Here is a 16,048-nt window from a genome sequence, read left to right on the forward strand (position 1 = left end):
AATGCTGCTGGTTCTTGGAACACATTTTAAGTAACAAAGGTTAAGAGCACAGGCTGGCGGGGGGTGGGGAGGGGTGGTTCCATAAACCTGGGTCAAATCTTGGCTTCCTCACTTTACTGTGTGATGCTGGGCTAGGTGATTAACTTCTCTGGCCTGTGTTTTTGTAAAATGGGGATAAGAGGAGGGAAGACCAGTACCGACCCCAGAGCACTGTAAGAATTGTCACAGTGCATGAGCACTTACAAGGTCGGCAAGTACCAAGACTAGCAAGAGTCTATTAAATGGTAACTCTTACCATTTAAAATTTTACCAACTTCTTACTTTAAGAGTTAGGGTTCTAAGCTCATGCAAAACAGGCAGAATGATTCTTCCTGGCCTGGTGACTGCCTGGTTAGCTGCATTGCTTTGCCAAATTATAGCTTAGCTTCAAATAGGTTTTTCCAAGAAGGGGCTTGAGTTGAACAGGATAAGGCATGGAGGACTGAGGACTCCTCATCCAGACTGTGGGTCCTCAGTGGGTTGCTCCCTACCCACTGGGTCTGGAAATGCAGGGGTCAGAGAGGGACGAGGCCACTTCTTCTCCACAGCGGTTGCTATTTCCAGTTCATGTTTATGAAATACATATAATTTTAAGGCTTTAACAAGAGAGAGCCTTCCCTCTGTGGTTGATTTACAGAGTCATATTTACACTCTTATTACAAGTTAGTGTTCTGGGCTCTAAGTGCCCTGAGGTTCCCATGGCTTGCTCTTGGGACAGCTAGAGTTATAACACTGGTCAAAGCCACTGACTGTGTCATTCCAAGCTAGCGGACGCGGCTCCCTTGCCACTTCATACCGAGGGTTTGATTGGGTTTGGGGGTGGTTAGCACAGAATCCTGCCTCTCTGAAAGAAAATGCCTCTTGCTGTGGGTTGTCTGCTTTAAAAACTCTAAAGGCTTGGGCATGCCTGGGTGGCTCAGTTAAGCGTCTGACTCTTGATTTTGGCTCAGGTCATGGTCTCACGCTTCGTGAGATTGAGCCGCACGTCAGATTCTGCACTGACAGCATGGAGCCTGCTTGGGATTCTCTCTCTCTCTCCCTGTCTCTGCCCCTGCCTTGCTCAGGTGCACGTTCTCTCTCTCTCTCTCTCTCTCAAAATAAATAAACTTAAAAAAAAAAAAAACCAACAACCTCGGAAGGCTCTGGAACAATGCGTTAGAAGAGTCACAGTTGAAGAGCAAAGTCTGTCACCAGGAGAGCCAATGACCAATCCTCCAGCATTCAATAGTCAAGGGGATGATTATACTAAACTATGCATTCCGGAGTTTAAAAGCAACATAGACTACAGGCTTCAAACAGCAGCAAGACTTCCAGTCAAGTAAATGTGTCATCAGCATTTGCACAGAGGCATACCTGAAGCACCTCACTCTACTTTCTGTAGCCCTATTTCCCTGTTTGAATACTGCATGCATCTTAGCCTTTGATCTGGGGAAGCAAGATTCTCTCTGTGATTAGATACCCCTGCAGCCAGAAGGAATTCTTCAAGGCATGAATATTCTTTCATTAATGACTCAAGTCTTATTCTTTTTAAATCATCACTCACAACTGGGATGATTATTCCCCCCCCCCCTTTTTTTTAAATAACCTTATAATTAGCTGCAGTTTCACAGATGAGTTAAAGGCCAAATTATTGGTTGTTTCTTTTCTTGCTTTTATCCCCCCTTACTATTTGGCACCAATTTCAGGAATTTGCAGAGGATACGAGAACCTAGACAAAAATTCCTCTGATATGAACAGATAATGGTGGCAAGAAAATGGATTCCCTCTCCTCTTTTCTGAGAAGCCAGGGTCTCAATCCCAATAGCCAGGAAGTGGGTAAATACCTCCTCACACATCAGAGGTGGAATTCTGTGCCTTTGATTCCCCAGGGAAGCAACAAAAACCCACTTCTTGGATTTCCCGGTGAATGGTGAGAAGTTTGTTGGCCCTGGGTTCAGTACTGCTGTGCATGAGGCCCCCGGACGGCTGCATTTGGACCATGCCGTGGCGGTTGCTGAGGTAAGAGCCACTGGGCCTCCACAACTCCACGGGTATAGTAAGCTTGAGAGAAGAGGTGCCTACATGAGGAGATGAAGAAAGATACTTTCTCTGTTTTAGAAAAACATGAGCTTCCATGTACAAAGGAGACTTGCACTGCTGAACGGCTCTGTCACCTTGGAAGAAAGATCACCTGTCGTGGAATCGCAATCTCAACCCCAATCATGGGCCAAGTGGGGAGCAGGGGACAAAGAGGAGTATGAGAGGGAATGTAACCTGTAGGCCAGGTTGGGCCTCTGGGGAGAGGAAAGCAAGTTCTTTAGGCCATGTGAAAAGTATACAGCAGGTAGGTCCTCAGCGCTGAAATCTGGTTAAACTAAAAGAGATTAAAAACTAGAAGAGGGGTTTCTGGGTGGCTCAGTCAGGTGAACATCAGACTCCAGCTCAGGTCATGATCCCGTTGGGCTTGGGGCTGTCAGCCTGTCAGCAAGGAGCCCACTTCAGATCCTCTGTTCCCCTCTCTTGGCCCCTCCCCCATGTGCTCTCTCTCTCTCTCTCTCTCTCTCTCAAAAATAAGTAAACATTTAAAAAAAAAGTAGAGGAAATCTGTGCTGGTATGAGTCACACTCACTTAATTAACATACCTGCACAGAATATTTAGCTCACCGATTTGAAGCAATTAAAATGCACGCTGAAGAGCAAGATTCCTTAGTCTTTTTCCTTAATACAGTGATTATTATTATTATTTTAAAGATAACCTATCGTGGAAGCCCATAGCTTTGCCAGCAAAAACAATGTCCTGCCATCGTTAAAAGTATGTTACAATTTGTGGCTATGTACCCAGCATTTGACATGGAGTGGTGTTCTATTTCAACCCAATTTAATTATATGCTCCTTTTATATATCGTGGATGGCTCATACTAGCAGAATTGTTTTGCCTGGTGAAAAACTGGCCATGACTTGTCATAATGGGCTGGTTTATAGAACCACTGAAGTATAGTTACTGCCCATCATTCGGGAATTATGGCACCATAACAACCCTTTATTTACATATACTGCTGAGACAGTAAAAACAGCAAATAGATTTCTTAAATCGAGACGGCAGAAATTTCCCCCCAGGGCACTTGGCCCTCATTGTGGCAGTAACATATGCAAGTCTAAATAACTTTGGTGTCTGTATTTCGGCAGTGCATCATTTCATGGACAGTTTATAACATTCTAATAATAAAATGGACTCTAAATTTGGAGTTGGGCTTCACGAACATTAGATGGTAATGCACACAGCAGAATCTCTAAGTGATTTGTGAGGAAGGTTTAAATTTGCTAATCACACTACTGCTGAGAGACTCTGCAAAGGAGCTGAAGTGTGATCGGTGGCTGGGCTATTGGAAGGCGAGCCTTCGACTCGCCGAGTGCCTGACCTAGTTTATGTTAGCGCAGAGACCACATCTGGGGAAGTCAGGGACGCTTTCATTTTCAGACTCCCAGGCCTGGAGAAACATTAGAAATGTTAGAAACATTCAGTACCCTCCCCCCGCCTTCTTGACCTACCCTGTTCTTTCTTTTTCATGATATATGTTTTGGGGGAAAAAAATTATTGGGGTAAATCATCATGGCGTCACTGACTGTTTTTCCACCCTGAGATTTCACGTAAAGTGCCCTTTCTTTATTCCTTTCCACCCCTTTATAGAAGTGCCACTAGACTTATTTTTAATATACATTTTTAATTTATTTAAAAATATATTTTTTAAGTTTATTTTGAGAGAGAGACAGCACGAGCGGGGAAGGGGCAGAGAGCGAGAGAGAGAGGAGACGAGAATCCCAAGCTGGCTCTGTGCTGTCAGCGCAGAGCCCCATGTGGGGCTCGAACCCACGAAACCGTGAGATCATGACCTGAAAGGAAACCAAGAGCCAGATGCTTAACCGACTGAGCCACCCAGGTGCCCCTCAATACACATATTTTAAAGGCATGCTCCAAAACATCGCCACTGCACTTCCATTTCTGGAGTGGTGGGTTCCACTCTTCCCTCCCTTTAGCTTCTATTGAAGTCGTATGTCTGAGCGACAAAGGATTGTGTGGGGATGTCAGTGACTCAGACTGCAGCCAGTCATTCTCCAGTGACACACAGCTGGTTCCAGGGGGCAAATACTTAAAAGGGGGTCCTAGTCCTCCCCAGGCCTGGAAGAGTGTGGAGGGCCCAGGGGAGGGGGCAGCCGTGATAGCATCTCCGGACTCCTGAGGTCACTGCCCCGTGTCTGTGGGTTGCTGCAAAAGCGTTAAACCGCACGCTCCTATAATTGCCAAGCTCCCGGACCTTCCCAAAGAGGAGTAGGAAGGTTGGCCAGCATCTTGGGTGAACACTCCTGTCACTGAGGAGTAGGTTATGCCTGTAAAAGGGAGTCCCTCCCGGGTCGTCCAGCCCCTCTGCCCGCCGCCCCACCCCCACCCGCCCGGCAGGTGCCTGGGTGCAGTGCACTCACCCCCCGAGGGCAGGCCGGTACAGGTGCCTCCGTGCTGGCACGGGCTGCGCTCGCAGGCGTCGGGGTAGAGCACGCAGCCCAGCTTTAGCTCGGTCAGGCCCACCACCTCCGCAAAGCTGCTGCGCTTGTTGTGCAGCGGCAGCTCGTTGTTGTTCAGCACCACCGAGTCCAGGCAGCCCTGGAAGCCGCTCAGCACCTGCGTGACCCGCGTGTCGGTCAGGCTGCGGATGTTATCCGCCTGCACCAGCGCCCCGAAGTAGATGGTGCTCTCGGTGCTCAGCGTCTGGAAGTAGAGGGGCGCCCGACGCCGCTCCACGTAGCTGTCGTCCAGGGACAGGCTCGTGAAGTTGCGGTTGAGCTCCAGGAAGACCGAGTGCCAGCTCCCATCGTTGACGGCGCGGCCCGAGATGCCCAAGATTCCCGGGCCATTGCCACAGTCCAGCTGGAACCACAGCTTGCCGTCCACGATCTGCGTGGGGAACGAGGACGGGAGCGCTTTTTAGTATGCATCTGGCAATACATTCCCGGACACCCTGTTCCCAGGAAGGCTCTAGGATGGACAGTGCTTTTGATCCAGTCATAAATCTAGTACGGTCTGATCTCTACCCGTTATATGCCATGCAAATGCACGCCTGAAATGTCACAAATCTTGCAACTAGTAACATGAGCACAGCTGCACAAATCCACAATTATATTTCAGAGTGTTCATATTCTTTGGACCTCTGCCCTTCGGAATCTCACAGCAATATCTTGTTGAGGGGTCTGTTTATTCCCTGCACCCTTCTTAGTTATTACCACCACAGGAATGATTTCTGTAAACTCTATATTTATTTACAGATGTTTATTGAACATCTGCTAGGCAGTATTCTAAGCGCTCTGGAGACCACCATGAGCAGAAAGAGTTACTACCTCTGACCTCTTGGGGCTTATGTTTTAGGGGGCAGATTGCCATAAATCAAATAAGCATAGAAATATGTATATATTCCACAAGTAAGTCTGTGTGAGTGTGCTACGGGAGAGAGAAAGAGGCCAGGTAGAAATAAAAGATCTACTTCCCAGCTTCATCCATAATTAAGAGTTTAAAACCCTTCTATATTAAATACTAGCATACTCTTTTTTTAAAACATTTTTTATTGTTTATTTATTACTGAGAGAGAGAGAGAGAGAGATCGGGGGAGGGGCAGAGAGAGAGGGAGACACAGAACCTGAAGCAGGGTCTAGGCTCCAAGCTGTCAGCACAAAGCCCGACGTGGGGCTGGAACTCACAGGCTGTGAGATCGTGACCTGAGCTGAAGTCAGACACTCGACCGACTGAGCCACCCAGAAGCCCCTACACACTAGCCTATTCTTAAAACAGTTCTTTAGGACTGCTGCTCATCATTTAGGTTAAGATTACCTCACAAAGTGCTCAGGGCTTGGCCATTTGCTTAGAATATAGCTACATGTGTTCAATGACATCTGGCCTTCCAGAAGGATTTTCTGGTTAACTATTCCCAGCCCCTGGTCTAGGGTCAGCGACAACAGAGACCTGCCTGCTTCTTTGATTGCACTGGTGCAGGGAGGGCATCCAAGTCGGTTCCGGGAGGCCAACTAACTGGAAGGGGACATCAAAGTCAGGGAGGAAGTGTGGGTTATTGAACATGGTGGCTGGTGAACAGCCGTTGGCCAGGGACTGGTCCTCCATGGAGACCCAGGTTCCACTGCTGCTGAGGACACGGGCCAGTCTGTGAACCCCGTTGTCCACCCTCATCTGCATTTCTCAGAAATGCAAGGTGGCTTGAGGATCCAGGGAATGATGCTGGACCCCCGTCCTCGTGACAAACCGATACTGGGCCCTGAAAAGGATTCACCTCCCGAGACTGAAATAAAAGTCCTTTTTCTGGCCTTTGTGTATGACCCAGCAAAAAGGTCTTGTGAAGGCTGGCGTCTGAGACATCCAAAGGCAGCTGGCCTTTATTTAGGATCTGCTGACATTGGTCTTCTCCCCAAACCCGGGCAGAGAACACAAACTTGTAGAGAGAGCGAAGGGGAAGGGAAGGGAAAGGAAGGGAAGACAGACCTTCCAGGTCTCTAAGAGCTAAGGAGGCATAAGTGTCAAACTGATGCACAGAAACAGACTCACCCACTCTTTCCAAAGTGTGTTTGGCCTAGGACAGCCTGATAGGGGTTTTCACGGTATCACTCATTCTCACAAATGGGCATTTCTCTACCTGTGCTTCGGTGTGTTCCACAGACAACTGATTCTAAGGGACTCTCCTTTCTGCCTCTGTGGACTCTCTGGCACCCTCTCTTCCTGCATAGAAAGTTTACACCACGGAACCATGTGTATGTGGAAGTCAGGGGGCAGTGTGAATTTATCCCCTGAGCCCTGGGTATTTGTGAATGAGGACTCTAACTCAGGCTTTGGCGTGTAGCCTGGCGAGAACCAGCTGGCCTCTCTGGGCCTGGGACCCTTCTCTGGAGAACAGCGATAGGAGACCATGTCCACTCTAGAATGGTTAGCTACACATACGTACGTACTCCACTCAGAAACACAAGTGGATAAAGAAGTGGAAAAAGACTGGAGACAGATATTTATTTCTTTTCAGAGAGCTTTCATATGTAATCTGTGCTGTTGCCTTGGTCATTTTTTTGGTTCAACAAAATGGACTGAATGGATATTGTAAATCATACCAGCATACTTGCTCAGTAACAACTCCTGGGTAATATCCATATTTTTATTTCAATGTAAGTAATAAAATGATCAAATGCGACTTTGGGGACTTCCTCCTTCCGGCACAGTCCAGCTGCCGTTATGCTCCGTGGCTACAAAGTGGTGTCCCCAGACTATCAAGGAAAATCTGGTGGTGAGGGTGCAATTCATCTAAGATATTGTAAAAGGATATCTTCAATTAATATGTTACTCAGTCCATTCCCCTCCCCAACCCTACTCCCTACCTCTTGGGATAATAACCGGGTTGCAAATTCATCTGGGAGAACCATTATAGCTCTAATGTACTCAGGTACATCAAAGTTCTTTAACTAAGGAACAGAAAACGATCCCATACTGACAGTACAGTTAAACTGTACTAAACTGAGTACAGTTTTCTTTTCTGTTGAAAAAAAATAACAGCAGCGAGCTGCTGAATGAAGAGAAAGCCAGGTGCCTACATCATCCTTAGCCTTTTGAAAACAAAAGCGATTTGTAGCCTCAAAATTCTAGGCGTTTGGAATTATAAGCCTTGTTTAGACGACACACTAGAGTGCTGATAATCAAAGGCTACCTTGCAAAAGTTCATCTTTTCCTATCTCACAGGCATATTACGCCGGGGAGAGAAGAAAACACTTTCTTTCTTTCTTTCTTTTTTTTTTTTTCGTAAGAGAACACTTTCATGTTTGAGTCCATTCATACTGGAAACTCATGCTCTCATCATATTTAGTTTTTCTCTGTCTTCAGAATAGGGTTTACCCAGTTGAAAGGATCTCTCTTTTAAGAGGACAAAGCTTTTTCAAATCAGAGGGCAAGCTTTTTTTTCTTTTTTCTTTTATTTCTTTTTGAGAGAGAGCATGTGCACGTGCGAGCAAGAGAAGGGCAGAAGACAGTAAGATATTTTAATAGAAATTGCACTGTGCATGAAACTGTAAAAAAAAAATCTACACAAATGATCTGAAATGATGTGCTGAGTTGGGGGAGGCAGGTGGGCAATTTGTTCAATGAAATGCATAATTCAGAGAGCAGGGAAAGATACTTAGCTTCTCAGTTTTGTCTGAAATCAGTGATGTGCTTTAACCTGGATCTTGAGTGGCTTGGGGTTGGGGCTTAGAAGACACGATATCAGAGCTGTAAGAAGTCATCTTGTAGGGGCTGCCTGGGTGGCTTAATTGGGTGAGCATCTGACTCTTGATTTTGGCTCAGGTCATGATCCCAGGGTCATGGGATTGCGTCCCGCATTGGGCTCTGCTGAGAATAGAGCCTGCCTGGGATTCTCTCTCCCTCCCTCTGCCTGGGATTCTCTCTCTCCCTCCTTCTGCCTGGGATTCTCTCTCTCTCCCTCCCTCTGCCCTTCTCCCCTGCTTCCACGTTCTCTCTCTTTCTCTCTCAAATAAAAAAAAAATAGAAGTCATCTTGTGGGAAACTAGGATTTTGAGTAAAAAAGTATAAACAATGGCGCAAAGTGTTACTGCTTCAGATCCTTGGTGTGGCTCTAGCAAATGCACTAACATCCCCAAACTTGTAAGAAGGTTATTAAATATTCTTTGTAAAGGGAACTTTTTGAAAACTTATTTTCAAGGCTATCTATTGATAGCCATCAATTGCTATCTAGCTCAAAATTTATACCTTAGATGAATAAATAATCATCTCAGCCCTCCAAATTTCTTCTTTTAATAAACACCTGTCGTACTCCTGAGTGGCTTGCCTCTTCAGAAGGCCAGATCCACTGCTGACCAGCTATGTTCCGGCAAGGCCACTGATTCTCTCTGAACCTGTTTCCTCACAGGCAAAAAAAGTAGGCATTCATATCTAGGCACAAGAGACTGAGGATGAAAACACATGTATGTATTTTGTAAAGTACTTGGTAAACTTTTAGGTATTTTATTACCATTATACTGCAATTATTATAACTTGACTCACATCTCAATGATACTGTTACACAGATCCTTGAAACTTGAGAATCTTGTGGGAACTTCTTTGTCACTTTTTTATGTTGGAAAGATCTGGTCACTCCAAGTGGGCTGTTTTACAAACTAAATGAGCTTTTTTATCTTCTTCTTATTCCTGGAATTTTAAGCTGACCATCTTCCTTTCATTCCTGGAGTTTTAAGCTAGCCATGTCTGAGAACCATCAAAAATAAAGCCATGTGTCATCTCTTCCCCACAAAATGAAATAATGACATTTTTAGATTAACAAGCAAGGATTCTTGTGCTTTTGCTATAATATGGGACCCGAAAGACTGATTTATGGAAAAAGTTACAAACCTCTCCTGGTTATCTGACATGTTTCTTTCACAGGTTTGAGGAGAGCCAGAGAACCTGTCCCACCATTTTTATTCTTTATTTGGCTGTCAAAAAATTCAGTTATGATTGGTGTTCAACTGATATAGTAACCCTTGATCTAGAGTTTTCAGTGATGATATTCTGCTCTTCCTCACTTCATTGGTTGGGTCTTAACCTTTCATTTTCATCTTAATAGTGCTCTGAGATTATTGCATTTTGGTGTTTATGGTAAGCCTAGAATCTCTTTTGGAAGAAGACAGGGTATCATTGGTCAACAGAAGAATGAGCGCCTTTATTGCTGCTAAGAGACTGTGGTGCCCCTTGTCCATGAACATTTTCAATTCTTGAGATCCCAATGCAATTCTTTGACTGTCTTCAAGGGATGCCCTTCACCCCTATTGATTGTCTCAAATACTTTTTAGAGAATGTGCTCTAACTGGGAAAATATAAACAACCAAGAGGTACAATTTAAACAAAGCTTTTCAGTGTAGTCATTGAACCTAAGTACAAGGCACATACTGTACCTAAAGCCAATGAAATTAAATCTTGCATGAGGCTGGAAATGTTAAGCAAACAGATTCAAATCCCCTAAGTGGATATTCCTGGCGACTGTAGAGTATCTGCGATAGTTCAGTACAGCTGTGTCCTGCTGTAGGCAAACTCGACATAGGAAAAGCAAACTTACCGAACAGACAGATTGGGGGTGATTAGTCACATCACAAAGGGATTAATGGAAGGGTTCCTTCAAATAGCAACCGTGCATAGTTTATTAGAATTCCATTTACAGAGATTCAATTTACACAACTTTCAGAAACACGCTTGTTTCATGAAATACAATATACCTTAGGAGCTAGAGCTGCCTAAAAGGTTTAATTATTCTTCTTTCCCATCCCCAGGGATCTGCACATTTTAGACATTTGCCAGTGAAGTGTCAAATGACAAGCTCCATTTTAGGATCAAGCCATTCAGGCCCAATATTTTTGTTCTCTCTCAAATTTAATGCTATATAAGAGATTTGCTAATAGAAAGTATTTGCCTCATAAGGATGTTCTGAATTCACGAGTCCTGTTAGAGCTTGAAGGAGGACAGGAAGGTCAGAGGCACCTAAGCTGAGCTCCTGGTAGTTGGTACCTCTGGATGGGCAGAGCACTTTCCCAACAATGATACAAAACCCCACCTCTCAGGGCTATTTAGAAAGTGATCTACTGGGTGTCTGGGTGGCTCAGTTGGTTTAGCATCTGACTTCGGTGATTCATGAGTTCGAGTTCTGCACCTGGTGAGCTCGAGCTCTATATCCCGTGAACTCGAGCCCCACATATGGTGAGCTTGAGTCTTGCATCCGGAGAACTTGAGCCCTGCATCCTGTATCTGGAGAGCTCGAGCCCCGTTTCTCTCTTTCTCTCTTTCTCTCTGTGCCTTGTGGGATTCTCTCTCTCTCCACCCTCACTCACTTGTGCCCTCTCTTTCTCAGTAAAAATAATAAATAAAATAAAAATAAAAAATAAAATAAAATGAAATAAAATAAAATAAAATAAAATAAAATAAAATAAAATAAAATAAAGACAGGGATCTACTGACCCAAGGCAGTTTGCTTCAGAGGCCAGAAGGTTGTAAAGATAGGACTTAGGGCTCTGAATTTTTCTTCTTCCACCATGAATATCGGATTTGAATTCACTGTTTGCCAAAACTGCATCCTTTGCTTCTCTTGTTTTCTTTAAAAACACTGCTTTTTTTTTCTCCCAGAGCTGAAATCATTCTCTCAGTTGAATGTGTACAGATAATGGGGGATTCCCTATGAAAGTAGCCAACTTTTAAACTCCAACTCCCTGCTCACTCCCTCTGGCCACCACGTAGTGCCTGGCAATACCAGAAGCAGGTAAGCAAAAGACTATGTGACAGGAGAAGCCACTGGCATTTAATGTCCTACATACTTTTCTCCCTCCAGGATTAAAGCCTGGGTCACCTAATCAACTTGGATGTGACCTATCAAACAATCAAAGGACGGAAGCTATAAGGGCCCACCATGATCTCAATTAAGCCTACTGGTAGAACCCTCGGAAGGAAAAAAATGCCAGCCATTTCCACTTGTATGGGCACTTCATACTGGTCAGACTGCATCTGCCTCTGAATATACTTCCAACGGGCTGGTCTAGTAAGTGACCTTGTGAAAACAATGTTAGATTAAACATCTCCCTCCTTCTTCTCCCTTCTCCTCCCATACTGGAAGGCTCCATCTCATCTACAGATGCCCAGAGTGGGATTTTTACAAAATGATTAGAGCGGTAAGACTGAGAGCTGGAGAGAGCATGCAGAAGAACAGCACGGGGTGAGAGAAACTGGAACACAAGTCCAGGCCTCGGCGCCCATTAACCGAACAACTTTGGGTAACGAACCAAACCTTTCTGAATCTCTGTTCTCTCCTTGATCAGATGGGGAAGATCATATATAATACATTATTATGTTAACTTTGTAATCAAAACAAATGAGGCACAAAACACTGTTAGTATTAGTCTTGTCGTCGGTTTCATGAAGGCCCCAGAAGTTCTGAGCTGCATACACATGCCAGACTTGCTCTAAAGGAAATCTGGCTGCGTTGGAGAGTTTCTGAGGCTGGGAATGATTTAAAAATTGGGCCGCTTGGGCCACAATAGGACATATGGAACCTTCTAGACCCTAGATCTCCAACTTCCTCCCTGTGTAAGAACAGAAGTCACCTTCAGGGGTCAGTGGGGATAGGCCCATATGGTAGAAAAGGACACAGCTGATCTCTTTAAAAAACCACCCCTGCCATGGAATTGATTAGGAAGTGCATTGTAACGAACTGTTGCCTGATTACGGCTCAAAGAAGGGCAGCCCTTGAACCCACTCTAGAGAGAGATGCCCCAGTATCCGAAGAGCCAATTCTGAAGCCGGGTGTAGAAAAGGAAATGGGGTGTTGGCACACTTCCCAGTCCTGCTGCTGCTCCTCTTTGCCCTCAAGCCAGTTTCTGGTCTTCTGAACTTAAAAGACAAAAAAGATTTCAGTCCCCAATCCCAGAGCCAAAACATCACCATGAGAACTCACTGCAGGAAAAGATAACCCATTTTAATTACCTTCAGAATTATGCAGGGATTTGCTCTGGTGTACATTATAATCCCGTTGCTTTGCAGAGTTCGCAGCCTCAGAGCTAGCCGAAAGTCCTCTTCTTTGCTATTTTCAGAAAGCCGGTATTTGATGTAGCTGTTTCCAGCAAAGCTGAGAGAAGTGTGCCCTGAAAAGACCATTATGAGAAGACATATCTACTGTTAACATCCAGAAACGGGAAATCACCCAACAACTACCAAGCAAGTTGATTAAGGACCATGGGAAGTTGATGAAGGCATTGAGGAGAAGGCATTTTTTGATTAAAAACTGGTTCTCCACGTCAGGCCCCACTCTAATTCCAATGTGGAAAAAATATTAATTCATCAGATACCAAAAAAAAAAAAAAAAAAAAAAAAACCCAACCCTAAAACCTTACTTGTCTCATGCCAAGGGAAACTTGGTAAATTCTATATCCTGAGTTTTCTTAAGGTCCCAATTCCTGCTTTGTAAAATGAGCACCATTAAAAGATACCCCTTCATTCCCACCACCAATCACTTAGATACCAAAAAACTTTCCACTCCGTGAAACAGAGGAAAGACAAAGAATTCTTTTCAAAGAATATCCATATTCCCTGAGCACCCTAATGCCAAATAGCCAACTTACATAATTTGCACTAATGTTGACAGAAGGGAGTTGATGTCTTATTCGTGTGCTGTGAAAATTCTACTTTTTGGCCATTAATTTCAAGGCTTCCCTTCTCAGAATCCTCAGTCCTACCCACGTCACTCAATTCTGCAGTCACCCTCTATTTTACTGACTCCAGTTTAATGTTCTAACAAGCAAAGTAATGCTGAAAAGCTGTCTTGCTGGGGTGAAAGGTGGAAAGTGCGAAAATACACTAGATGGATGACAAGCATGGACAATCAAAAGTCTTCTACAGAGAAAGGAGAAGGAAGATGGGTGGAAAGTGACATCCAAGGCTAGGACACTTGTTGGCTTTGTTGGCACCCCACATACCCACCTGCTCTGTGCACATGGTGGGTGCAGGGGGAGGGGCAGCACAAGTATCTTTTAAATCTAAGCCCTAGGTGACCTCAAAGGCAAGTAGGCTGGTGATCTCTTCATTCACAGGCAGCTCTTTTCTTGAAATCAACTGTGAAACAGCTTTGGCTTCCATGTTTTGAAAATAGTGCTTCTCTTTGCAAAGGATGAATTTCTAAAACCCAATGCTTAGCAAAGTGCTTTGCACATGGTAGGCATAATTGTTTGTTAATAAATACTTCTCAGATTCCAAAAAGGGTATCAGTGTGCCTGTATTTCAAATACATCCTCTACCAAAAAGAGTTCTTCATAGAGTTTAGAAGTGATAGAGAATATGTGAATCAAACAAAGTACTGCAATTGAGTGAAAATCGGTAACAGGATTATTGGTCATTCAGAAACAAAATACATTTCTTCTCCCTCCCTCCCTTCCCTCTTCCTCCCTTCCTTTCTCCCCACTTCCTTCCTTCCGCCCATCCTTCCCTCCCTTCGTTCCTTTCTTTCTCTCTTTTCTCTTTCTCTTCCTCTTTCTTTCTTTGTTTCTTTCTTTCTTTCCTTCAGGACACAGAGGCAAGCACCTCTCCTTTTGGGAACATGTAGTAGATCATATGTATTTCCAGTGGAGGGTCTGCTTACTTGGTGCTCTAGGCTGGGCTTGCTCTATGGAAGATCTACTGGACTGGCTCAGCTGTACCTTCTGTTGATCTCTGTGTTGTGTCTATGGGTTGTGCAGCCCTCTGAACATCGAAGGCCGTGCCACAGATACTCTGACTCCTCTGCCTAACGAACGGCCTTCTATTTTCCACTGTACACTCTTAATATCCATGTGACATGATTGAAAACACATGTTGTGGTCTTCCTGTTATGCAAGGAGTCCACGGTCATTGCATGCTTCCTTAGCACAGGCCAAAGCTGTAATAAATCCCAAGTATGTTTGAGGGTGGATGTCAGCTGTGGTGCATTCTGAAGGTAAATGTTGCATGCAGACAGATATGTCTTCAGGAAGGGCTAGGGCAGTGTAATTTACTCAAGGGCAAGTGCTTCAGGAATATGAATTTAGACCCTCATCATTCCACCCCACTCTGCACCTGAGCACTCTCCGAGCTTCCCTGGTGGACACTGGCAGAGGTATGGTCTCCTGCTGGCTTCATAACCGACACACTGCATGTCCCCTGGACATGGCTTCTCCATGCAAGGATCGTTGGACCCCGGGCACAGTCCTCCTGTGACAAAAGGGAACACACATGATCAGTACACGGGGACTCACACTACATTCCAGGGAGCGCAGAAAAAGTTCAAGGGCTGCACTCTGCAGGCTCTGAGCTGAGAGGCAAAGAGGCCATCCAGAGGCAGGAGCACCTGAGGGGCTTTTCCTGGTGTGAGCGCCTGTCAAACGTCCCTGCCTCTGTCAAAAGCACACTGGCAGACTGAAGTAGGCTGGCTGCAGAGAATACACGGAGCTCCTCCTTTCAGGTTACAATATGCTAAGGTTGGAATTGGGCCAACTTTAGCTGAGAAAAGATCACACCACATGGGCTCCGGTCCTATTGACTGGAGCGGGTCCTGCACACGGGTGCCCACTTGAATGCATCACCTGAGTTTAGATTTCTCCTATGCCCTTTCCCTGCTCTGAAAAACTTAGGGGGTAGACTTCAGAAAATGTTAGTTGTTCTTTTCAGAGGAGAAAGAAAAAGACTTTCCTAAAGAAAAGTAGGACTAATTCCAAACCGGGCAAGCACAATTCACATTGTTTCCTAATCCCTTCTGCTACCTGCTATTGTATTGATTAGCTGTAAATGTGCCCTGCCGCCTATCAAAAACAGTTGCATTATCCTTGGCAAAGGAGGCTTGCTTTCTACGTGTTCGATGTTCGTAGCACAGTGAGATGAAAGGTTAATCCCTCAGAAAGAAAATCCTGGAAAGCAGATTAACTGATTAAGGCAAAATTCAGGACCCAAGTGAGTCATTTCAGAAGTGTGGTGATGACAGGCGCAGGTCCACTGAAGGATCCACTGAAAGATCCACGTTTCAGAAATCTTGTATATTTCAAATGTCATTAGGCCACTTTCAACGTGGTGAGAGTTTAAGTGGTAAAAGGACCATAGATAAGGAGACACAAATGAACAACCGCCCACAGCTGGGTTAGCAGTGGCCAAAAGGAGCACTCCTGTGTGAACCAAGAACGTTCGGACATCAGCAGCTTCTTTCCTCCGGAAGATCTGACCCATTACCATTACTCCCTGCCATCCTAACTCTTTCCTCATCATTAAGCATATTATCCCATTATAGAGTCCTATCTTTGTCTAGGAGAAAGCAGAAATTTAATGCTAACTGCATATAAACATTTAAAAACTGTAATCTTCCAGAAGAGCAGTAAAAGTAGCACTAGCAAATGCAGAATTCATAAATCCTATTTTCCACTGGTTTAGAGCTCAGCCATAAAACATACTCGTGGCAACGAGCCAGCTTAC

The 16,048-nt window shown here is 44.8% G+C and overlaps 1 protein-coding gene across 3 annotated transcripts in view; it reads right to left on the minus strand.

Moving 5' to 3' along the window:
- FAT3 (FAT atypical cadherin 3) overlaps nucleotides 1–16,048 on the minus strand; it is a 669,639-nt gene that overhangs the window by 25,680 nt on the left and 627,911 nt on the right. For all 3 annotated transcript variants that reach the window (XM_043579958.1, XM_043579957.1, XM_043579960.1), the window contains 3 exons: nucleotides 14,666–14,800; nucleotides 12,566–12,723; nucleotides 4,498–4,966 (listed from right to left, as the gene is read on the minus strand). In XM_043579958.1, the coding sequence (XP_043435893.1) occupies nucleotides 4,498–4,966; nucleotides 12,566–12,723; nucleotides 14,666–14,800 (762 nt within the window). The remainder of the gene's footprint in view (nucleotides 1–4,497; nucleotides 4,967–12,565; nucleotides 12,724–14,665; nucleotides 14,801–16,048) is intronic.

This window comes from Prionailurus bengalensis, chromosome D1 (genome assembly GCF_016509475.1).
Source record: "Prionailurus bengalensis isolate Pbe53 chromosome D1, Fcat_Pben_1.1_paternal_pri, whole genome shotgun sequence".
Lineage (NCBI taxonomy): Eukaryota > Metazoa > Chordata > Mammalia > Carnivora > Felidae > Prionailurus > Prionailurus bengalensis.